The sequence below is a fragment of the Electrophorus electricus genome, chromosome 14, assembly GCF_041902795.1.
Source record: "Electrophorus electricus isolate QZ-2024a chromosome 14, ASM4190279v1, whole genome shotgun sequence".
In the NCBI taxonomy this organism is placed as follows: domain Eukaryota; kingdom Metazoa; phylum Chordata; class Actinopteri; order Gymnotiformes; family Gymnotidae; genus Electrophorus; species Electrophorus electricus.
The window spans coordinates 9,181,728-9,206,086 of NC_137510.1; the positions used below are offsets into that span (position 1 = coordinate 9,181,728).

General features: G+C 41.4%; 1 protein-coding gene across 6 annotated transcripts in view; it reads right to left on the reverse strand.

Moving 5' to 3' along the window:
• Positions 1-425: 425 nt before the first annotated feature.
• The window catches only part of col11a1a (collagen, type XI, alpha 1a), a 74,202-nt gene continuing 50,268 nt past the window's right edge, over positions 426-24,359 (reverse strand). For all 6 annotated transcript variants that reach the window (XM_081696536.1, XM_081696533.1, XM_081696535.1 and 3 more), the window contains 28 exons: positions 24,130-24,219; positions 22,098-22,151; positions 19,531-19,638; positions 19,180-19,287; positions 18,413-18,466; positions 17,852-17,905; positions 17,368-17,475; positions 14,547-14,600; positions 14,076-14,129; positions 13,743-13,796; positions 13,125-13,178; positions 12,327-12,434; positions 11,897-11,950; positions 11,586-11,639; positions 10,043-10,096; positions 8,154-8,207; positions 7,587-7,694; positions 7,200-7,253; positions 6,875-6,928; positions 6,398-6,505; positions 5,331-5,384; positions 5,205-5,240; positions 5,054-5,107; positions 4,553-4,799; positions 3,247-3,359; positions 2,793-2,861; positions 2,080-2,313; positions 426-1,802 (listed from right to left, as the gene is read on the reverse strand). In XM_081696536.1, coding sequence (XP_081552662.1) covers positions 1,656-1,802; positions 2,080-2,313; positions 2,793-2,861; positions 3,247-3,359; positions 4,553-4,799; positions 5,054-5,107; positions 5,205-5,240; positions 5,331-5,384; positions 6,398-6,505; positions 6,875-6,928; positions 7,200-7,253; positions 7,587-7,694; positions 8,154-8,207; positions 10,043-10,096; positions 11,586-11,639; positions 11,897-11,950; positions 12,327-12,434; positions 13,125-13,178; positions 13,743-13,796; positions 14,076-14,129; positions 14,547-14,600; positions 17,368-17,475; positions 17,852-17,905; positions 18,413-18,466; positions 19,180-19,287; positions 19,531-19,638; positions 22,098-22,151; positions 24,130-24,219 — 2,394 coding nt within the window. In that variant the 3' untranslated portion in view covers positions 426-1,655. The remainder of the gene's footprint in view (positions 1,803-2,079; positions 2,314-2,792; positions 2,862-3,246; positions 3,360-4,552; positions 4,800-5,053; positions 5,108-5,204; positions 5,241-5,330; positions 5,385-6,397; positions 6,506-6,874; positions 6,929-7,199; positions 7,254-7,586; positions 7,695-8,153; positions 8,208-10,042; positions 10,097-11,585; positions 11,640-11,896; positions 11,951-12,326; positions 12,435-13,124; positions 13,179-13,742; positions 13,797-14,075; positions 14,130-14,546; positions 14,601-17,367; positions 17,476-17,851; positions 17,906-18,412; positions 18,467-19,179; positions 19,288-19,530; positions 19,639-22,097; positions 22,152-24,129; positions 24,220-24,359) is intronic.

A 24,359-nucleotide genomic window follows, 5' to 3' on the forward strand; every position in this document is an offset into this window, starting at 1 on the left:
GACACATAACACTCTCATGCGTCTTTAAACTGACAGCCTGCAGGTGAGAAAATGAGGAATGTTTGAGGGTTAGCACATTATTTTCTTCCCCCACAGGGGAATCAATCTGGGATTTAATGATATGTGGAAGTAATGAATTTAATCTCATGTTAATGTACGAGGTACCAAATATTAGTTTCAACCTTTGCATATGGATGTTATATAGCTCTCTAGGACAGAAATGCCTGTTATCTTTGAAATCGAACATCAATATCCTTCAAAAGGAAGAGAGACGACGATTTGAAGTGCTTAAAATGTCTTAAAGCCTGTTAGCAACCAGGGACTAAGGTGGCAGTAAGGCTCCTCGGCCTCTGGCAGGAGCAGCCATGGTTATACTGAACACATGCATGTGGGCGAAGAACCAACAGCACACACAGACGTTTCATGGTTGTTTTGGAATCCAGTTTTTAATATTTAGATGAACCATAAAAAGCACATTTAAACATTTACTCATTTTAGTTACAAAAAGGGGTCATTGTAAAGAGGGCATCATTGCATTCACAGAGGAATTCTGAACAGAAGAAGCCTAAGAGATATCTTTTTGTCATAAAAAAATTCCCCACCCAAAATATATAAACTTAACTGTGTAACCAAGGTATATACAGGGCACAATGACCTCTCTTCTCTATGGATATTAAGAAGGGTTGAGGTATACGACCGAAGGAAAACAAAAAGTAAAACCAAAAAAAAAAAAGAGAGAACAAATAAAAGAAAAAACTGTTGAACGATTGCCATGATTGGTTAGGACAACAAACACATGCACTGATGTTAGTGGCGCACGGGGCATGTGTGGCACCTGCTTTCCCAGCCGAGGTGTTCTGAAACTGAGACTAGGCCCCAGCCTCGGGGTGGGCAATATATACAAAGGACATACATTGTAATTAGAAATAAGGAGTTGTTTGAATGCTCACGTTTATTTGCTTAATAATAGGTACACAGTATTTATCACAAAATATGTTTTCTTTCTCTCTTTCCTCAGTTCTTTAATTTATATTATTGGTTTTGTTTTCTTTGTTAGGAACACTGAATTTATGGGCCAGATGCAATTCTGATACACATGCAAGTTTTGAAAGTGGAAACAGAAAGAACAATAATGTACAAAATTATAATTACAGTTTTATCAAAATACACCTTCGTTCTCTTAGCACCTTTTTTATTATTAATATTTTATTATTAATATTATTAGTTGTTTTTCTGTATTTTGATCAAGCACCAGAGTTGTTTTCTTTTCTGTATATCTTTGTTGCACAGCACTGATAGACTCCATTGGGGAGGTCTCCCCCCCCCCGACCCCCCCCCCCCCGGTGTTCCGCCAGCCCTCCGCTCTGCCACCTCTTCTTCATGCTCTTCATCGCTTGCCTCCGTGACCATTTGCGTGTTATGCGGCTCTCACACTCTGTAGGAAATGTGGATTTTCCTGGGTAATGCATACAGACACGGTGCAACTGTTCCCTTTTTAATCCGCACTATTATTCAAAACTTGCATGTGGCATAAACGGAGGCTGGGTGATTTGGTGGTACCCAAAAAAAGAAAAAAAAGTCTTGGAATAAAAAGGTGTCTTGTGCTGACCCGTCCTTCCCTGTCAAGTTTTTTTCATGATATCATTTTTTAAAATTTAGCCAAGGAAGCAAACTGGACCAACTTCAAATCCAAATTTCTGGTTAGAATCCCCAAAGTCATTCAGCATGACGTCTACGATCGGAACCTGATCGATTTTGGGGGTGTTGATCTCTATCACAGTCTTTCCGTAGCCCTTCCGTACCTGCAGGATGGAGACAAGGACAGAGGTAACATTTCAGACTCACAACAAGAAATGATTTTAGCTTTTGATTGTTTGCTGATATTGCATCATTGAGATCAGAGCCAAAGCATGGTTTTACTGCAGTTGCATAGGATTTCCCATCTAATCTGGATTGTTACTTTGCTACTATTTCATTAACTGGCTACTGAGACTGTACAACATAGACAGAATAACATACTGCAAAAGTGTTGCTAAATGTTGCTAAAGTGATGAGGGCTCGTTTATGAAGGACTCGTACCGCGCAGGTGTCAGACAGAGCCTTGATGTAGGGGTTGTTGTCATAGGAGATCTCCTCATCGTTGGAGCCAAGGAAGCGCAGGGCTTTGTCGTAGCTGCTCTCTGTGGCATCATACCAGCCTGTGGACTGGTGGCAGCTGTAGGTGAAATTTTGCCTCGCCGAGGCTGTCAGTAGTCTAAGGAAAGTCATTTGCACCGAGTTTATAGAGCTGCCCTCAGCGTCCACGTAAGATAGCTGTTTATGGTGAAAAAGAAGACAAACAAACAAACAAACAAACAATAACAGGAGAAGAGATTAGTGGCAGGGTTAATGTTTCTGTAAAGTAAGACACACAGACACAAACACAAACACACAATGGTAAAATTCAAAATACAGTCATGCTTTCAGGCAGTGTAGACTAAACGAAGTGAACAAGAGCCAGATGCATGATGGGGAAGATATTTTCTAAGAGACACCACCATCTCTCTCCTCTCTTGACCACATTAACTATGGATGGTGCATGTGGGGCTTTGTGCTCCAAGACCTCAGGTCACAGAATCTTTAAAAGCATCTCTAAAGCAGTGCCGCTCCTGCTCTCTATTTATGTCACTGGGAGGAAGGAGAGAGGGGCTCGTTCAGGACCTGAAGAAGCTTTTTAGTTGTGGGGAGTAAGAGAGAGGAGGTGGTGGAGGAAGCTGTGGGGATGGAATAGAAGATGACTAGAGCGCACTCACTAGGCTGCCGTGTGTAAATGAGCTGAACCACGAGCCTGGAGCCTCTCTGGACCAGGAGGACATCAGCACCTGAGCAGGCACAGAGCCAGCCAGGGAATGAATCATGATGATCAGCATTAGAATACAAAATAAAGTAAAAAAATTAGAACACCGAGTCACACATTTCAGTCATGGTGAGTTTGAATTCTGTGTGCAAAAGGAAATGATACATCTTTGCTCCCATAATGGCCTAAATTAGACTGAAATCTACAAAAATCATAACACCAATGCCAATGAATGTTTCCTTCTTCAGATTCAGCTTGAGTTTAACCAGTTGTTGAACATGGCAGACTCTTAATGCATGGAACCTTGTCCTAAGAACCTTGACGTGAATTCTGTGAACTGTAAGACTGAATCTGTCTGCAATGACACTCACTCTGGGTGGGTGTCACCACAGGGCAACAGCAACACTCACTCTGTTCGATTTCTTCGCAGGGTAAATGCAGGTCTCGCCTCCAGCTGTGAAGTTGCAGTACACTTTGAAGGAATCCCCAGAGCATCCCTGGTTAGGATCAATGTAGTATTCACCTGAGCAGGAAACAATTCCAGTCAGACTTTACTCCAACAATGGTGATGTTTACATTTATGTCCTTTATGTCCTTTGGTAGACACTCTAATCCACAGTTAGATTTATTTATAGACTTATTTATCAGTATGACAGTACACATGCTCCCTGGTAATCAAACCCATAACCTTCTTGTTACTGCCAGATGAGCTACAGAAGCAATGCTCACTTAACTTATGAGGTACAGTTTCAATTCTTATGTAATACATATAATTTGGATTGAAAAACAGAAAGATTATAAACAAGGGGGAAAATACCCCAAAAACAGCAGTTTTGAGAGTTCAGTAGAGCTATTAGCACGTTGTAAGCCATTTTCTGAATGTATTCCTCTCTTTCCTTCCCTGTCTCAACATCAAGGTTCAGCTAACCATTGCTCATTAGATCAAAATAAAACAAGGTTTTCCCACATTCCTAATACAACATGTAAATTACCACACACAACTGCACTTTTCATTGGCAGTATAGCCTTTCAGGGTGAGTCAAGCCCTATCCAAGTTTAGCTCGCTCACATAACAGCTTTATTTTCAATTATTTTGTATTTCATTTATGGCATTTGATAGAAGCTCTTATCCATTTTATACATCAATCCATATATTCATCAGTATGACAGTAGGCATGCTCCCTGGGACTCTAACCCATGGTGTTAACCTTGGTGTTACAAGCATCATGCTTAACCAGGTACACTACAGAAGTATTAGAACTAAATCAGGTGTATAATAGCAGAGAAAGCACTAAACCAAGGGTGCCCCAGTTTAAGAGTTGCCCTGCAGAACCATGTTGCAAAATAAATACAATGGATCTAAAATTCACATACTAATGATGGCCTCAGTTAAGTGCATCAAGTACATTAGTACACAGTTGGAATTAACTCATCATAACTATTGATTGAGGTAGAGAATCTTGGACCATTGTCTTATATACATAAACACAACTTATTGGGGGGATCCATCTATGACCAAGCATCTGAATATTGAAGTCTCATAACATAGAATAGAAAAAAAGGCATTTAAGAAAGAGTTTCAGAAATCCTGACCTAGCTCCACTTGCATTATTTAATAGTACCATTGTAGAGAGCTTCCTCTCTCATTTGATCCAGTACACAAAGTTTCTTTCATTAGCTAAGTCTTTATTGGTCAGTTACAATTACCCAACTCACCATCGAGGAATTCTGGGTGACTCAGCTGCAGATCTTTGCAGGTCCTGGCTGGGTTGGTCTGGGTTCCCATGGGATATTTCATGCGTTCGATGTCCTGTTTGAGGTTGTTGAGGGAACTGAAGATGTCCTCCATGCCCTCACCATAGTTCATGATGGGGTCTGCCTCGTCAGCCTGCCTGTCGCTGGAACGCCGGGTCTTCTTTGGTGAACGGATGGGCAGTGGCTGGACAATCTCACCTGGAGGGCCCTGCATGAGTGACATGGTGCCAACATCAAAGTAACAGGTTATTACGCTGCAGTTAGCTGCAGCTTTCAAATGCAAACCAATTGTTTTCATCTAATAAAAGAAAGGAGACATGCTACTCAGTTATGCAGTGAATTTGTTATAAATATAGACATTTTTGTGGCTGGGGTCATCAAGATTTAGTGCTGATTCCACAATCCCTTGTCATAATAAAGGTTCTTGAATCTTTCACGCATCTAGAGCAGAAGAGAACTCACAGGAGGACCAGGAGTGCCGACTATGCCAGTATCTCCCTTTGGACCAGCAGGGCCCTGGACAAACACAGTGCATCACCAAAACTGCATCTCAACTTGAAACATAAATTTGTAAAATATTTAGAAACTCTTTAAGAAAAGCAGCTGCACTTACTGTTGACCCCTTGGATCCCTTAGGACCTTGGGGACCCTAGCAAGAAAAGAATCAGAGCGGGAATGTAATGAATGCATTTGTCTAGAGCACCACAAAACATAATGTTTAAGGCAGAGAGTGACTTACAGGCAGCCCAGGAGGTCCTGGGGGACCAAGGGGTCCAGAAGCACCAGCAATGCCCTAGAACACAACACAAAATGGTGAGCTTGCATTCTCCTGTACTGAGAGCTCATTATGAGAGAGTGCTTTCAAATTGGCACCAAGAGACTTTAGCTTATGGGGACATGCATTTACCAGAGGTAAAAAAAAAATAGGCAAAGTGTAAATGCTTAGTGATGTCTTGGAAAAAAAATGGGGATGAAAGAAATTAAGCCTGATTCATTCTTCTGACATCTGCTGCTATCAAAGTTGTGGAGGGCAAAATGACACTAGACTCAGTGCTGATGGTACTCCTTCTAATGTGGTTCATTTGATCCAAGGTTTACGAATCATGATTCTTTAGGGAACCATTAGGTGTTGAGCTCTGCATCACCCTATATCCAGCCTGAGTGAGTGAAGGAGAAAGCTAGAGAGTGAAGACACTTTTATTTTTTAAATCACTTTTTTTTTTTTTTTTTTTTTCAAGAGATTACATTTATTTCAGCTCTTTAAAATACCAGGCAAGGCTTCACAGGGCCAAGGCTGCTGCTAATTACATATTCACTCAATTTGCAAAGTTTATTTAAAAATGGATATATTTCTTCCTCTGAATTCCTCTGAATTCCACACTTGCCTAGGCTTGCTAAAACATCCCTGTTATTGAACCATGACACTGAGAAAACTGAGAGCAGCAGAAATGAGTGTGCAGGAAAAAAAAAAAAAAACCCAAAAAAAACCCCTCAATTACCTCAATTTTATGACGCCAGCTTTTGATGGGTCTGTGTGATGTATCATAATTACTCTAGTCGTTGTGTTGCTATGTGTGCTCTTCAGCCTTTTTATTTGGTTTTTATAACATGTAAACAAACATCATAAAGCATTTCAAGGGGGAGGTTGATGTACTTTGTCAGCACTTCAGGTATCTAGTGGAGAAAAGCCCTTTGCCCTTAACTCATAGCTATGCAGGCACAGAGAGAGAGAGAGAGAGAGAGAGAGAGAGAGAGAGAGAGAGAGAGAGAGAGAGAGAGAGAGAGAAAGAAACATCAGTTACTTACAGAATCACCCTTAGGACCAGGTGTGCCCTGGGGTCCAGGCAAACCACGATCTCCCTTTTCTCCCTGCTCACCAGGAGGGCCTATAAGACCAATGAGACCAGGGTGGCCCTGTTCAAACACACAACACACAGCATCAAAAGATGTGGTTTCACTCCAGAGGGCAGATGATAGATCATTAGCAAAGTCAACATGCCAACATGTAGGGTCAAACAGACAATAGTCAAAGCTTCAAATAATATTAGATGCATATACAGTATTTCAGCATGTAAACTGAACTAGTTTCCATCACAATATCTTTTCCCAGACAAAAGCAATTGAAGCTACTCATTAGCATAAACAGAGCTTATTGGTAAAATGTGTATAATGTACCATTTCTCTCCCCCCCCACACACAAAATGCTACAAGAGATGAAATAGGCCTGGGGTGTAGGAACCACATTAACAGCAGTGTCAGGAAAGGAAATTGAATCTCACTCACCTTCTCACCCTTTGAGCCAGGGTCTCCTTTCAGGCCAGGCAGACCAGGGGGTCCCTAATATTGGAGAGCCAACACTAAGAAATCAATTTGCACACACATGTGCACACACCCTGACACACAGATGCACACACACACACACACACACACACACACACACACACCTATAGGGATCGAAAGAGAGAAGAGAGAATAGATTTGGAGTGTAAGAGCATGCTGGAATAGGGCAGAGAAGAGAAAGAGAGGGAATGTGTGATGGGTGAAATATGGACAGAGCTGAAAGCGAGGGAAGAGAAACTGAATGAAGAGACAAGGGCTGTGTTCTCACCATCGGGCCTGGTGGGCCATCTTGACCAGGTGCACCAGGAAGTCCTTGTTCACCCTATAAGAAAAAAAAAAAAAACTCAATTATTTCAGGCATTATTGCCCCTCTACTGCTTACAACCTGCTATCGATTTACTGCAGGCAGCAGAGTGATTAATAGTCCCTAAAATGTGTGTTCAAATGAAGAAGAAAAAAACATATATTGTGGCCACAGAGAGGATATTGATTGCTCCATCTAGTGCTGCTTGTGTCTGTTTTTGTAGGAGTGTATGTCTGCATGTCTGCTGTATTTGTAAGAGTATGTGCTTGTCTGTGCATGTCTGCGCAAGGTTCACAAATTGATGGGAGAAGCAGTAGATGGATTGGTAGCTTGGTGGGTACAGATGCTTACCACAGGGCCAGGGATCCCTCTCAGACCCTCAGGACCTGGTTTTCCTGCAGGCCCCTGGGGTCCAACAGGGCCAGTTTTTCCTGGGGGCCCCTCAGCGCCTGCTTCACCCTGAACACAGGTGGTTGCGTGAGTAGACAGAAACAGGCACTGGAGCTCTGTCTTGGTTGGCACTTAGAGGAACACTTCACTCAGAAGCACTAATTTTGCTGATTGTGACTGTGGAGGTGTTTGGATAGCCTCAGGCAAATGAACTCCCAATGGCTTCACTCACTCTTAGCCATGTTTTTTTCCTTTTAATATCAATTCAATTTTATAATATCGGTTTAATTTTTCAAACGATGGGAGATCAGAGAAACTACACTGTTCCATACATCATCTCATTACAAGATCCACATATTTACATCAAGACCAACAGGTCATGGAGGCTGTATTTATTTATTGTTTACTCCCCTGAACTGTATTCATGCTGTTTTGTTCCCAAAAGATTGGCAGGCTCTGCCTGATTTATGCTGGCTGGAGTCATGACATTTCTTTGCCATGTTGAATGGGTGGAGGGCAATTTGTTACCTTAGCACCCTTCTCTCCCTGCCTGCCCTCAGTTCCTGGTGCTCCTGGGGGTCCCTGGGAAGAGGAGGACAAAAAACAACAGTGTTTGTGTGTGTGTGTGTATGTGGGGTTGTGTGGGTGGGTGTGTTTGCGTAGTAATTTTGCACAGACATGATATGAAGTAGCAAATGACAGTCTATCAGTGTGAGGAGCAGTGGTCATGAGCAGTGGGCATAATGCTAAACCTGAGTGGATGATTTTCTTTGTTATTGTTTGAAGGGTATCTCTCAGCTCACTGTCTTTATCCCACATGGATGAGGAGGTTATTTGCATATGTGGGGTTTGTTGTCATAAATGATTGATGCAGTGTGTAGTTTTTAAATGACATAGTGTTGAATAAATGACCTAATGTATAATGGGGTTTAATAAATTGCACCCCATTCTTCTGTAGTGTCATAGAGAGACAGCAATAATCATGAGATGCCAGTTATGAATTCACAAATAAACACAAAAATAAAGAAGAAGATAGCAAGTACACAGAGTATTGTTTGAGGGGAAGTGAAGAAGAATGAGATAGATATATCAGCTTCATTTCAAACTGCTCTGGGTGAACTGCTGAGTAAGCAGTAAGTTTAGATGTGATAAAAAAAAGCTTAGGTCTGAATAACACACTGAGGTGGGTCATCTCTCTACTGTCGTTCTCTTGATACCTGCATTCAAGGTTTTCACTCCTAGGACATTTCACTATTGCTGCCATCGAGCATATGGAGAAAACTGACATTTCTTTGCCCCATCCATTTTGTTGGAATAATGTGGATGTGAGCAGACTTGATGGAGGCGTTCCATGAGCTTGGCACAAGTTCCTTCAGAATGCATATTATTATTATTCAGCCTTCTTTTGGATGATGTGACACCAAACACTAATAGGAGTTTTTTTTTTTTTTTTTTAACAAACAGCAAAAACATAGCACACTACACATTCATTTGCCCAGAGAACCAATGAAATGATGAAAAGAATGTAAATTGTTGGATCTGGACCAATATTACACTGTCCAATTCAATAACAACATTGGTATCCTATGGTAAAATAACTTCATTTACATTTAAAAGTGTACTTTCCCCTTGCTGCATAAAAATAAAAGCATTACATTCAGTACTGCTGAAGTAGTTATTGTCATCAGTAGGGAGGAGTTGTCGTCCGGTGGAATGTTTTATTCTGATGAGCAACAGGGAGTTTAGCAGAGTATGACAGACCACACCCCCCACCCCCTTACTCCACCCAAGGTGCAGTAAGGTAGTCATGGTGATTTCCCATTGCTGTCACTACACACAGGCACTGATCAATATCAAGGTATCCCCGTCTCAAGGCCCTATGAGAGGCACTGCCAAGCATCCTGGGGAGATGAGTTTTTGTATATGTGCTTACCTCTGTCTCTGTGCTGTGTTCCTATCTCACATGCATAATGAATTATAAGCTGTTCACTGCTTCTGCAGATTGGGAGGTGACTTTGCTGTTTGGTTTGTAGCTGAATTGGCATGACACTGGTCGTGTCTCACTCGCCAACAGCTCTGATGAGAATGACTCAGCTTGACATTCCTTCCCCAGAGTCACGTGTGATTTCAGCACAGCAATCTCACACGTGACTTTGACTCAGTTTGATCTAACTCAGACTATTTATCTAATGCCTGTCTCCCAGCCGGGAAAATGATAAAGTGTGTGATTACGTGTGCTGCCTAGAAGAAAGCAGACCCTTCTGTTCCTTTAGAAATACCAAAACAGCAATTGTTTCCACAGCCAAGGGATTTTGGACAAATTCCAGAAGCTGGTGGTAGAAGCAATCGAAGTGAATGGCTCTTGTCTCAGATAACTGGAAGATGGTAATGTTATTAAGGTTAAAGGTTTTACTTACTCGTTTACCAGGAGGTCCTGGTGGACCAGCTTCACCAGATGGACCAGGAGGGCCCTAAACCAGAGTGTCATGATCAAAATATTTGCAAAATATTCAGTCCACTCTTAAAATGGTTTCACAGACGAATGAAACACCAAGACACTACTACACAAATTCTGCATCGAAGTCAAAAATATTTTTGGTGGATTTGAGCTTCTGTTTGGAACCTTTGAGAAGAGAAACGAGATTTGGACCTATTATCAGAGAATGTGAAAGATAAATCTACATTTCTTCCACTCATAATTATCAATCTGATTCACATCCTGTTATCTAAAAATCTAAGAAATTTTTTTTGTATAGTTCACAGTGCTTAAAACAATGTTAAATGAATGAATAAATCAATATATCTGTTAATCTATTTATTTGTTTGATTGTTTATAATAAATAAACAAATAAACACAATGAAATAAAGCTTCCTCAGGACCCAGAACTGCATCCAGTTTTCACATCCATGGAAAAGCTCCTTCAAAATGTGCTAAAACATAGAAACTTATCACTTCCCAAGAGCAAAATGGAGCTAAGGACATTAGCAGAGTTTTGCATCTTTGAAAAAGTCTTCCTGTAATAGCCCAGCTCTAGGAAAATGTTGCATCCCTAAATTAGTGATAGATTACAGTTTCTGTTTCCTATCACACAGGAGGCCTGTATCAGGTAATTCGTCAACTTATCTTACTTTAGAAGCAGTCATTTCACACCTACACACCCCAATAAAATTCTAAAAACACTAAAACTTCATGGAATATTTGAAGAACATCACAATGAAAAGCATATTGAAACATACTGAGGAAACAAATTTCCTGAGTTACTCAACTGTGTGATGGAACAATATAAGCCTCTAATCAGAGAAGAGAAGTTGCATGCTTCTGTATAAAGGTTTCATAGCACTAGAACTCTTTCCTCATTAAACTTTAATAGACTTGCAGATTGCAGATAAGGCATTGCATTAAAGTTCCCTACACAATTGTAGGCTAGACATATCGGTTCGAAAAAATACATTCACGTCAATAAAAGGTAAATTAAACCCTTTCCTCCTGGCTTGCAAATCCAAATTGCATTCAGAAATGTTAATAAAAACTGCAATTTATAGACCTGTGCTATGCTCAGAGGAAATGTTGTTTGTCTTTCTTATTTCTTAATCATATTACAGCAACATACAGCAAATATCTTTTTACTAAGGAAAAAAATGCTAATATTCCCCTGTTCACTTAGATCCATTGCACAGAATAATGTGCAGGATAAAGAGTTTACTTAAGCAATACCTTACCTAGAGCAATGAAGTCAGCAAGGACGTGCACTAAGCAAAAATCTCTTAAAACATTAACTACAGGAGACCCTGAGGAAATTGTGATTTGGTTCATATTAGAGAAATAAGCAAGTATGAGATGTAGCTTTGTGCGTTCAAGGTACATAGCCAAAGGTGCTGTGGATAAAACTTTATATATGTGCACATGGAAAACAGAGGCGTGTTTACTTTGTACATTTGTGGGTTCATTTGAGTACTTACAGCTTGACCTGCTTCACCGTCTTCACCTTTTTCTCCTGGGCTGCCATCAGTACCCTAACAGAAGAACAGGGTGATAGATTACACAGTTCCAGACTTGAGTCAGACCCAGTCTGCACACATAATTTCATGTAGTGTTGCCATAAAGACAGATTTATTTTTCTTATAAAACAATATTACATTTAATTTGGTTTAATTAGACATCAACATTTAATGGTGCATTTCATTTCTTGTCATTTAAACATCTTATTGTTTAATGCTGAATTTTTAAGGATATTATTAATTTTTATAACTTCATGAAATTTTATACTCACAGCAACACCAGGCTCACCAGGGGGACCAGGATCTCCAGGGAAGCCAACCGGCCCCTATAGCAATGCATCAGCAATACACAGCTAGTCAAATGCAAAGCCATTCATAGGAACTAAAAAATTATAATCATTATATTGGGAAAAAACTTGGGTCTTACAGTTAGTTATTTCCATTATTATACCATGAAATGGCACCTTCCAAGGTACTCAGTTAGTTATATAAGGGAATGAACATACTGGGCCTAGTATTTTCACATTCTTACAGCTATAATAAAAGAGCTTTTTAGTTCCAAGATATCATCATTAAGTGCTTCATAAAAAGGTTTTAGTACCATTTTTAATGTGTCCCTAACTTCAAGGGGTACATAGCAGAGGATAACATATGTATCTTTCTTTTAGAAAAACAGGTTTGAGTTTCAGATGACACACTCACAGGATTACCCTTGGGACCATCGTCTCCGGGTGGTCCTTTAGGTCCTGCTGGTCCAGCTGCACCAGGTGGTCCTGCTTCACCCTTTTCTCCTCTCTCACCCTTGGGGCCCTGCAGAGAAAATCACAAACATGAGTGGCCCAAACCCACACCCCTGAGGTATACCACCAAATGTTACAAATGACCAAATTAGGTGAAATTACAAATAACATTTGTAGGCAGCTAAGGTGTAAAATAAGAATGTAATTTCCCACTTTGATTGCTCTCCACTAAAGAGAAAATGTAAAATCTAGAATATATATTCATATCTTTCTGTATCATATGGTAGAGTTCACAAATGCATTTTGTGTTGTATGTGTTTATTGTGGCATGGATAGCGTGTATAGAGATGTCTGCCTGCATACTTTATACCTCTACTGACTGCAAATAAGGATCAGTTGATCTGATGAAAGGTGAAACAAACCTTTAAACCTTATTTACCCAAAACACATGGAGAATCAATTGTAATGGTCAGATATAGATACATGGAACATATTTCAGGTTAATCTGCAGGTCCAATTTGTAGCATTCTAAGTATTTTCGCTCAGCTCCAAAATGCATTTCTGCATACTGTGTGCTTTCTTTCAGGCCAGTGATAATATGATAATCACCTCAAATCTGGTGTGGTAGTCTGTTCAAGTCATATCAGAAGTGAGCAAGGTACAAACAAACACACACACACACACACACACACACACACACACACACACACACACACACACACACACACACACACACACACACACACACACACACTCTTACTCCAGTTCCAGGCTCTCCAGGAGGTCCAGGATTGCCAGCTTCACCTTGTTCTCCCTAGGAGAGATTTCATTGGTTAAAAGCTTTACCATGGAAACCGAAGCACATTTATGACATGGCTGGTCAACAACAACAACAACAACATAATGTCAGCAGCATGACCAAAATAACATGACTAACATTCAAAAAGATCTCTCATTTTAATTTTTTTTTTTCTTAGCTAGAGTGAGGTAAACTGGTCATTGCTATACAGCCAGTAGCTAGCACTATTATTGGGGTGCTCAGCATGATGGCAATATCCTGCATTTCATGCTCCAAAGTCAACTCAGCAGCCAGCCACTGTATTAAATATTGATGCTGAGAGGAGATGTGCCAAACAATTGCAAAATGAAGGATTGTTGTGGAATTGCCGCAACAGTGGAATTAATGGTGTCAGGGTGCTAACTCAGACAAAACCCTGACACTTGAAATGTACGCCTCCCTGAAAAAGATACAGAGAGGAAGGAATGAATCAGGGAGACCCACACAAGGGCCGCTCCTCTCACAGTGCAGAGTGGGAACTGTAGCTCCCGGCTTCTAAAGATGAATGAGGGTCTGCTGGGAACAGAAGGTGGCACTTACCTTCTCTCCAACTGCTCCCATGCCTCCAATACCACCGGGGGGACCTTGCGGACCCTAAAACAGATTAGTCAAAGTCAAAGTCAGCTTTAGAGTGATTAGATTACAGTGATCAGGAAGGCCTTCAAAATAATAGGAACATTGCTTAAGGTGTCGACAGCTCCTAGATTGGGGGGAGGTGCTACTATAAGCAGCCTGTTTGCTTATTGATATTTAGAGTGTACAAAGGTAACAAGCTGACTTTTTAATTGCACTGACACATAAAACCGTTAGCAGAGAGGAGTGTAGCTTTGTTGAGTGCTTAAGAACTGCACACTAGTTGAGGGAGAAACTTACATCAGCTCCACTTGGGCCCTGGGGACCTCTTGGGCCGGGGGGACCAGGGGGACCCTGTAAACACATGGTTCAGATGTTCTCATTAAAGAGTTCTTATTAAGGTTTCACGGTGTCCTGCTTTTGTATTTGAAGGTATGTCATCTGACAAGTCTTATCAACAGGCATCACAATTTAGCTCACTGGTACTTCAGATGTCTATGTGAGCTGTGCTGTATAACAGTATATAATAAGGGTATATAGTAAAGATAGTGTTCACATGTGTCTTATATGTTAATTCTGAGAGACATTTCCCTGAAATAATGTGTCTCATGATAAGACACTGATAACTGGAGTTTAGAGTGGAGATGCATTTGGGGGGAGTATGGAGAACACCATAGCAGAAACTATAAGTGATCACACAATGTTCTTTGCAAAATTGGGTTGTTCAAAAAAATCGACCAAGTTCATAATTGTCAACAAATATGCACACACCATAGGACCGACATCTCCATTCTCTCCTTTTTCTCCTGGTGGACCAGGGAGACCCTGCAAGGAAAAACATGACACATGACTTTGATAAAAGTATGCTTACCAACTCACAATGAACTTTAACATTTATCACAGTGAATGTAAGAACATCAGTAGTGAAAGGAGTAGTTAGGAGCCAAGACTCATGCTTGTGGAAATTGGTTTGCATATCTGAATGACATGGCTATATGAGAACAAAGAGCTCTAACCCAACATATACTGAGCCTAATGTCATTGATTCTTATTATAAACCAACTGTAGTAAATCCCCTGACAGACATTAGCAAAAAATATCTATTTTAATGTGTGCATGTACATGTGCATGGGAAAACAAATGCTATTTTTTGTTTTTCTCTGAATCCTCTTTCATGATGAAAATTGCTGTGTTTCATTTCTCGTGACTGCACACCCAGCTAAAGTGTGGAAATGAACAATGATAGAAGATGCAACAGAAAGGCTCTTCAGACAGGAAGACAACTTGGCCCAGATGCAGTTACTGGGGCAAAGCAATAAAGCTCCACAGCATCCTGGGCATGGAGAAAGGTCTGAGCCATACGGCAGCCGTGAGCGGCAGAGGGAGATTTGTGCTTATTGAGTTTCTCTGTGGCAGAGCTCTTGTGTGCTGTAGCTGCAATCTTCTTTTAACAGGTTTTTGGCCTATTTAAGCACATTTTCTCCTCTTTCTCCTATTGGCAGTCCCCTCAGCAGGTGAATTCTGGCTAGAAACCTAAGAACGCAACAAAAGCTATTTCACCCACCGGCAGTGTGCTACAGTCTCTATGAATTCACCACGTATATTTCCTGTGGTTAAAATGGGACCTAGTTATAGCCAGCTGAACAGATGCATGCTGGCTAAATGTTGAAGCTATTATTTTATTCTCTTCATTTGCTGCTGTACTGCTTTTCTGTGGATTACTAATTGAAAGACAATACCACTTTGAGCTTAATTAATGGTTATTTGAAGGTAGCGCTTCTTTTCTATTTTCTGCAGTAAGAGGCGTGACTTCTGCACTGCAAAGGCCTGAGGCAGACAGCTGTGAATGGAGGAAATCATAAAACAGTCAAATAGGAGTCACGTTTCCCATTAGGGGCTATAGCCAAAGCCGGTGGGAACTAGTCACAAACAGGTGAGCTAACCACCTGACTCAGGTGTCACATGTTTGTTCCCTGACATTTACCCTCTAATTGCTTCCCCAGTCTCTGACTTTGTGATGTGATTCAAAGGCTGTCTATCGCCAGCTGCCAGGAGCACCTCTGAAGACCAATTTCATCTGATATTTACACGCCAAATCCATAGGAGTGGTGGGAGCAGAAGATATGGTACACAGGCATCGGCTGAGAGCACCAGCGCTCAGTGGATCTCAGTACGAGGGACATCGAGAGATGGCTATGGTCTCAAGGCCAGACGCCATTAGCACAAATACTCTTTAAGGGCTGCAGAGAGCGCGTGCAGTGGCCTAATGCCTGTTGAAGCAGGTCACTCGAATTAATTAATAAAATACAAATGAAAGTGCATTACACCCAATTAAAGCTTAATTGAGTGGAATGACTTCGAGGTTTAGTGGCGTCCGGGCGGATTACTGACAATGCAGTCAATGTAATTCCATTACTATGACGATTCCACTTCAGAGAAGTGAGCAGCTAATTTATTTATGATGGATGGACACACTAAAGATCCTTGTGACTGCCTCTGTGGTTGAGTATTATCAACCACAGAGGCAGATATGATGAGATACTTATATCTTCTTCTTCTTTTTCCATAAATATTATCAGTGCCATGGTCACCTTTCCTTTGGAAATGAGTATAGTGGCATCTGGATGGCTGTGATGGTTCTCTTCACTGTTTATCCCTTATGGTCATTTAACAAAGATACCTCTAGTATCTGTGATGTTTCTCTTCACAGCCTATCCTTTATGGTGATTTAACAAAGATATAAGATTTGCCAAATTTTTGACTTCATTTTTCAGTCATTCCCCATGGGCTGTGACTCACTAAAAAGTAAGAAAAAATAAAAGGCTGACATCCCTCAAAAAGGAGGCTGCACCCTACTGCAGTGGTCCTAGGTATCCAGGGAGTATTGTATGTGATTACTTGATTGACAGCGCTTAGAACAGGTCTAATTTTAGTATGAGAGTGGTGCCCATTAACTACAGGAGGAGAGATAGACAAAAATACTATGTGATGTTTTTATTCTTGTCATAAGGAATAGGAAATAAAATTGTTCAGGAGTTCCAAGTCAGCCTGCACAATTAAAGAGAGTCAGAGAGTCAAAGACCATAAAGAACTTAAACATTAGCAAATGGCTAGAGGGTCAAAATTTGATAATTCACAGATTAAACTAGTAGTTGTCATAATTTCAATTTGCTTACATTATTGTTATAAACAATTATATAAAAAAAAACCTAAAATCACAGGTTCAAGATGGTTGGCGAGATATAGTGCCATGTAAAATGAAACAAGGATGGTGACTGGCATATTCCAGCCATATGGCAACTTCGACGTGTGTCTTTTCACTGAAGACTTCAGATACTCTCTTTAAAACATCATATGCAGTAGAATTTAAATGTAATGATCAGTGAAGCTCTGCAGCAGATGAGCACGAAATCTGTGCTCATCTCAAATGCACCCCAATTACAGCTCAAAGGCAAATCAGTGAATACCAATAAGTGACATCCTGCCACTCACTTAATACTAATGTCTTGGAGCCAGAGATGCTGGAGGCCAAATGCTATGACTCACCCATCTGAAACGCAGTGACTGTAGGCCTGTTGTGGAGGTGACTCACCTGAAGCCCAATGGGGCCAGGGGGACCGAGGAAACCCCTGGGGCCCTCGTCTCCCTTCTGTCCGAACATGCCCTGTTGCCCCCGAGGGCCAGGTTCTCCATCAGCGCCCTGTGGGAGCAGAAGTGGAGGGCATTTGGCATGGTTTGGCTACGCACTGGCACAGATCACTCTGTGGCTGGGTATTCCATAGATGAGCAGTTTTGGGGAAGATACTTCACTGCTGAACTTGACTATGCTATCAGCTACTGTGAACTAGAATTTGCTGCAGCAAAGTTTTAATACCAAGTGCAACAAATGTGAACATTTAAACATTTAGAAACATGTTAACTAGCTCAACAATTAAACTATCCTAGCTTCCAGTAGGTATTATTGTAGGTGTAGGTAGGTATCAGTGTATCAAGTCGGTATCATTTTAAATTATTATCCCAGGCACTGCAGGTGAAAGTGTGAGGATATAGAAGTTCAGGTGAGAGGTTCTGCTTACTGCTGGACCTGGTGCTCCAATAGGGCCCTGCAGACCTGGTGGTCCTGGTGGACCCTGGCAGACACAAAAGCAATACAGATAGAGAAAGGTTATACTCACAGCACTTCAACTTCAATTCAGTGCACTTCAGCTCCACTGTCATTATATTATACATGCATGATAGGAAAAAGCTCCTCTCTTGTAGTCTTGATGCTGCAGGAGTAGGTGAGAAAAGTCTGTGCTAGCCACAGAAACATTAACATTAACATTAAAAGGAGAAGAAGCCAATGCTGCAGGAAATGGCTTATGCGGGGGCTCAGGAGAAGGAGCAGGAGTGTGAGCTCTCACCTGCTCTCACCTGCTCAGGAGAAGGAGCAGGAGTGTGAGCTCTCACCTGCTCAGGAGAAGGAGCAGGAGTGTGAGCTCTCACCTGCTCTCACCTGCTCAGGAGAAGGAGCAGGAGTGTGAGCTCTCACCTGCTCAGGAGAAGGAGCAGGAGTGTGAGCTCTCACCTGCTCTCACCTGCTCAGGAGAAGAGTGTGAGCTCTCACCTGCTCCTGCCTACTCAGGAGAAGCTCTCACCTGCTCTCCTTTATCGGCTTTGCTCCCCTTCTGCCCTGGTTCTCCCACTTCTCCCTAAAAAAGACACAAAGCAGAATCATTAAGCAAACGCCATCCCCACAACATCACTCAGCGCTACATCAAAAAGAAAATCGCAGATGAGAGCCTCTAATTGAGAGAGATTTCTGACTGATCATTTGGCGTGCTGGGCCAGATTATTGAGTTTGCTGTGTGTGTGTGCTTTTGTGTGTGTGTGTGTGTGTTTGTGTGTGTGTGTATTTCTGTGTGAGAGCCACGTGCTGTGTGTGTGTGTTCAGGGGAGAGGTCCTTGAGGTGCTTTATACAATGGTGGCATCAGGCTGAGTGCAACTTTACCGCCTATTAAATGATGAATATCATTTTGAAACTGCGTAAATAAAACGGCAGCCACGCTGGGCACCCCAGCCAGCTGGCACGATCACACCGCTGATACAGGACTCTGTCGGGAGGGAAGATAAAAGGGAGGCACTGGTTCGCATTTCGGCCCTGGAATGAGATTTAGGGCTGCTTCCTCTGCTGCCGCCACTGAAGAAGAAGATGATGATGATGATGATGATATGATGAGTATGATGGATATGGAACAGACTGGGATTCAGGGAGACGGATGTGTAGTACAGATGGTTAAGGTGTGTTTACCCTGATGAAGATTAATCATGGGCCTGATTGGTGTGGTGCATGCGTGTTGGTTCTGTGTGAGGCAGTAGAAATCAGGGATATGGGTGGCCTCAGACAGCAGCAGGGGGACTAACCTTGTCACCATCCTCTCCAGGTGGACCCTGGGGTCCAGGGGGCCCTGGCAGACCAACCGGACCTTGGACTCCATCACGACCAGCAGGACCCGATGGCCCTTTCTCACCCTGTACAGAAGCACAAATACATAGAGCCACACACATACACACATACACGCAGACAAACATGCAAACACACACACACACACACACACACACACACACACACACACACACAAACACACACACACACACATATATGCAAATGCATTAAAAATAGCACCTGACAAGACATCAAAGCTTAAGTATGGTTTTCCTATAATGAATGGGAAAAAAGAAAGGCTGTGCTTGTCACAAATACTCAGCACTTACAGGGGCACCCTTCTCTCCAGCTGGCCCAGGAGGCCCCTGAGGTCCTGTGCGTCCTGGCAACCCAATTGGGCCAGCAGGTCCGGCTGCACCTCTCTCACCGGGTGAACCCTACAGGTGCAGCCAACACCTCATGATCAACAGGTAAACTGAAAAATATATAGTCTTTTTCGACAAGATAATGTGTGAGTTCCTTCTGATGTGCCAATCACATTCATTAGAGAAAAGTTAAATGAGTGGGATGCTTAAATGACATGTCTATGACAGATTAGCACCCAGATCTTCACGGGATTGTAGAAAAAACAATTGTGCATTGGATCCAGTTTTACATGAAATCATGGGGCTAGGCTAGATTTCAATCTATTGATTCTGTACAGTACAGTCACAATGTAGATCATAGTATCCTAACAAGCATCTTCTAGTTCTTTCATCTTGAGAGCAGTAAGACAGTGACATTAATATCATAAGGCATGTTCTGTTTTTGAGTGATTTTTCTCACTGTCCATGATATTAAGAAAACTGTTCTTGTTGATACCTAATCTTACATTTATCATTTGAGCAAAAAACACAAATGTCGCTAACAGTAAATCAAAACCAGCAGTGTTAGCTAGTGTGACAGCAACATTGCCTTTCATTATTTATTCATATTTTTCTCCTTAATATTAATCATAGCTAATTACTACTTGCCGAAGGTCTCACGTGGAGCTGTAATTGAACCACTATAAGCTGCCACACGAAGCATGTCAAAAAAGCAGCAGAGTCCTTGGACATTAACATGCTAACTTCAGATCTGTACAAGTCACCTGAAGCATTTCAATGATTGGCATTATATGACAAAATATAAGTACATTTCTTTTTCTAATTTTGTCAGTAGGAACATTTCATTTCATTTTATTCACTAAAACATTATATTATTACTTCAGTTATTATTGAATAAAGATTTGTAGATACTTGTAGATATTTGTTACAAATAAAGTTTGTAGAGGAAAATAATATTTTCAGAGTACACTTTCAGAAAGTGGTGGGGATGTCCCCAGCATAAATGACACCTGTGGCCTACTGTTCTCTGGAGGATTTCTGGTCATGTGTGACAGTGAGCTTGCTGGGTTTCAAACATTGAGGACAGAGCCTTCTAGGACAGAACACTTACAGAACAGAGTGATAGCTGGATATGCTACAGAACTTTAGCAGGATCTGCTCTAAAGCTCTTTATATACCCATTTTCAGTCCTTGCCGGGGTTGAGTTTTTTGGTCCAACTGTTCTTTTAATGCGCAAAGAATCGTATCTGTGCTCAGCAAATGTCATTTTTCCAAGCAGTGTGATCCACTACATACAAGCTACCACTTGTATTTTTGTGGGCAAATTGAATGGGTTGCCGGGAAACAAAAGGTCTGGCGTTGTAGGGTATGAAGCCATGGTGAGCATCCTCATGACTTCCCTCAGCCCTGTACAATTATCCTGAGAGAACTGAGCAAGAAGTGGACCACTCACACCCAGAGTGCTTAAGACAGACAGCCTGAATCAAATCCCAAGCAGAGCGGGGCGGGGCAACAGGCAGCCTCAGTCAAACCCAGCAGGAAAAAAGGTAGCTCTGTCAGCAGAAAATTCTGATACTCTACATAGCCTTGCTTGTGAATGTGTATGTGTGTGTGCTCTTTATGTACTACATGTGGCAGATCATTCACACACCCCAGCTAAGGCTGGGTTATTCAACCGTTGTACCCCTGCTTCTAGCAGGGTGGATAGCAGACCAAGCTGCCCATGTGTCCCAAACCTAATGATCAATAATTTAAGGTGGGTAAGACAACTATGTTACACCATTGTTAATTACTCTCACCTCTTTCTTTCTCTATACTTGGCTGTAATCTTTCTCTCTTTAAATAAGGTTTAATTTATAGAGAAGTGCATCTTCATATGAATGCAAATGTATTTTTTTCTGAGTGACATGACTGAATTTGAAAGTCTTCTCAATGACACTTTGACTGTCCATTCTAATCTCACGCGGGCCTGCCAGACCCTTAAAAAGAGCAATTATAGACTGACAATACTTATCTGCTTCTCTTACAGAGAAATGAATCTGTTAAGAACAAAATGTCTTTTTATTCTAAGAAAGCTTAAAAGAGATTCCAACTTTCTGTCAAGAGTCAGTGATTATGAAACATCCTGAATTTATCTTAATGGAAAAAAAAAACTGCTATCCATATTTAAAGGATTAAAAGTGCCCTCTTGTGGAAAATGGTGTCACTGCAGGCTCTGTTGCTGTGTGAGGATGTATATTTACACTCAGATCTGTAATATTTCTCTCAAAGCTCCATTACACCCGAACTCAATATTTCTCACTCAGTTGGAGTATGATTTAATATCATGCTTTATTTGTGCGTATGTGTGTGTGTGTCTGTGTGTGCACCCTTTGAATATAGCACACACCTCCAAAGCCTTGAGGGTCAGGGTGAAATATTTATCTCAGGTCTCCAAACCTCCACCCCTAAGGGTAGTGGAGTTCCTGAATACTGAATGTTGCTTTTGATATAACATTAGTGTTGGGCTAGCATGGATAATGAGTACTTACCACTGGACCAGGAGGACCCTGAGGTCCCTCCCCTCCTTTCAACCCGGCCGGACCCTGGAGAGAGAGACAGAGAGATAGAGAGGGACATGGACAGAGAATTAAGAGAAAAGATAGAAAAGATAGGTGAGGAGGGAATGGAGAGAGAGAGTGATGGGAAAGGTGACGCATGTAAACTGAACTACAATCCCAGGAATCCTCAAGGTGTTTCATCAGCAGCATTGGCGTGTTGAAGGTAATTCCCAGCTCTGGGAGTTGAGCTGAGGACCTCACACAGGCACATCCGTGTGACAATCCCAGAAGGCTACTGGCCTTAGTAGGTTCTGCCTCTCTCCCTCCCTCCCTCACATCAAAGTTTCAGTAACACACTCTAAGATAGCTGTTGGTGGCAGTGCTGGAACATAACCCTGTCTTATGAGGACAATATCTAACTGTCTCATATCTTAATCTGCTGCCACAACACACACTGAAGGGTTTATTTCTGTGTGTCAAGGGGCAATACCGCCTTAATGTCTATATGGGAGAATGGTAGATAGAACTTGGGTTGATTTCTTTTTCCCCCTTCAGTTACTTAAATGCTACACCCACGGTTTGAGGAGTGAGTGAGTGACTGAGTGAGCAGACAGGTTTTCTGCAGGGAGTGAATGAGTGAATGGGTGGATGATTGAATAAATGAAAAAAAAAAACCTGAAGGAAAACACTGAGGAGAAATGTTAAACAGTTAAACACAGACAACAGTGACAATGTCCTCAGCAGGAGTCAGTGGTTCATCAGGCAGGGACTGGATGCTCCTGAGTGTCGTGTGACCATAAACATCTGATTTGGGGAGGGCACACAGGGCCCACCCTGTTGGGAGGCTCGAGTTGATGGGAGCGTCCCAGGAGGGGACCCTAAATTAAAATGATAATAATAATAAAACAGAGCCTCCATATTGCCTCTTGCAGTGGGTCACAGAATTTTATATCATTGTCGGTCTGTGCTGTGTGAGAGAGAGTGTTATAGTGCTCATACATTTATTTTCATATCTCCTATTTGATGCTATTCTCCATTTCCTGGTTAGTTTCTAGCTGGTAGAGCTGTGTTTAAACCTATTAGGGAAGTTTTTGAGAAAAAAGATTGGGCTCCAATATGCTGAATTTTAAGAGCTTCTATGCTTGGTCCTGTATTGCAGTGAAGGCCATGAATGATATATATATATATATATATATATATATATATATATATATATATATATATATATATATATATATATATATATATATAACTCAAGCAATATGAATAGGCCACTTATGCCGCAAGTGCACATACTGCTGCATATTTTCAATATAAATATATTCATTATAATGAATTATAATTTAAATACAAATGCATTTATTATAATGTACTTATATATATGCTCTATAATAACGCACTACAGCAATATGAATGTGTCTGCTATAATGCCCTGTATATTTATCAGCAGGACTCCAGTGGCCACTGGACCTCCCCTGTTATAGCTGGTTTCAGCAATCCAGAGGAGAGCTGGATGTGTAGACAGCCCCTGTAGCTATGGTGGTGAGTATTCTTTTTATTAGAATGTTCATTTGTGTGTGTGTCTGTGTGTGTTGTATGTTTCAACTGAGAGTACAGTTGTCCATACTCATGTCTATGGAGTGTATTTTTTATGCGAATAAGTGTGTATGTAAATATATGTCAAAGAGTGAGTGTGCGTGAATGTTTACATGCATTAGTGTGTGTGTGTTTTGTGTGTAATGTGGGTGGGCTGTTGTGCAGCTCTGCAGTGGGATGTGCTCTGTGCGTGTGTGTGTCTATTGTGTATGTGTGCCTGTAGGTGTGTGTGTGTGTGTGTGTGTACTTTATGTTTTTTATGTGTGCATTTTGTGTGTTTGTGTTGTGATGTTTTTGTGTGTGTGTGTGTGTGTGTATGTGATTGTATGCGTGCTGCGTGTGTGTGTGTGTATTTGTATGTCAGCGTGTTGTGTGTGTTTGTGTTTTGTATGTGTATGTGCATGTGTTTGTTCCAGTGTGATCTTACCGATGTTCCAGGAAGCCCACGCTCTCCAGGGAATCCTCTTAACCCAGGTGGTCCATCTTTCCCAGGCAGTCCCTGAGGGCCTGGATCACCCTGCATACACACACACACACACACACACACACACACAAACACACACACACACACACACACAAGATACACAATATGGCTGTTGGTTATTTGTTCATTAAATAATTGCTATTAAGAATTTAGTTGATCAACAGTTGAACAAA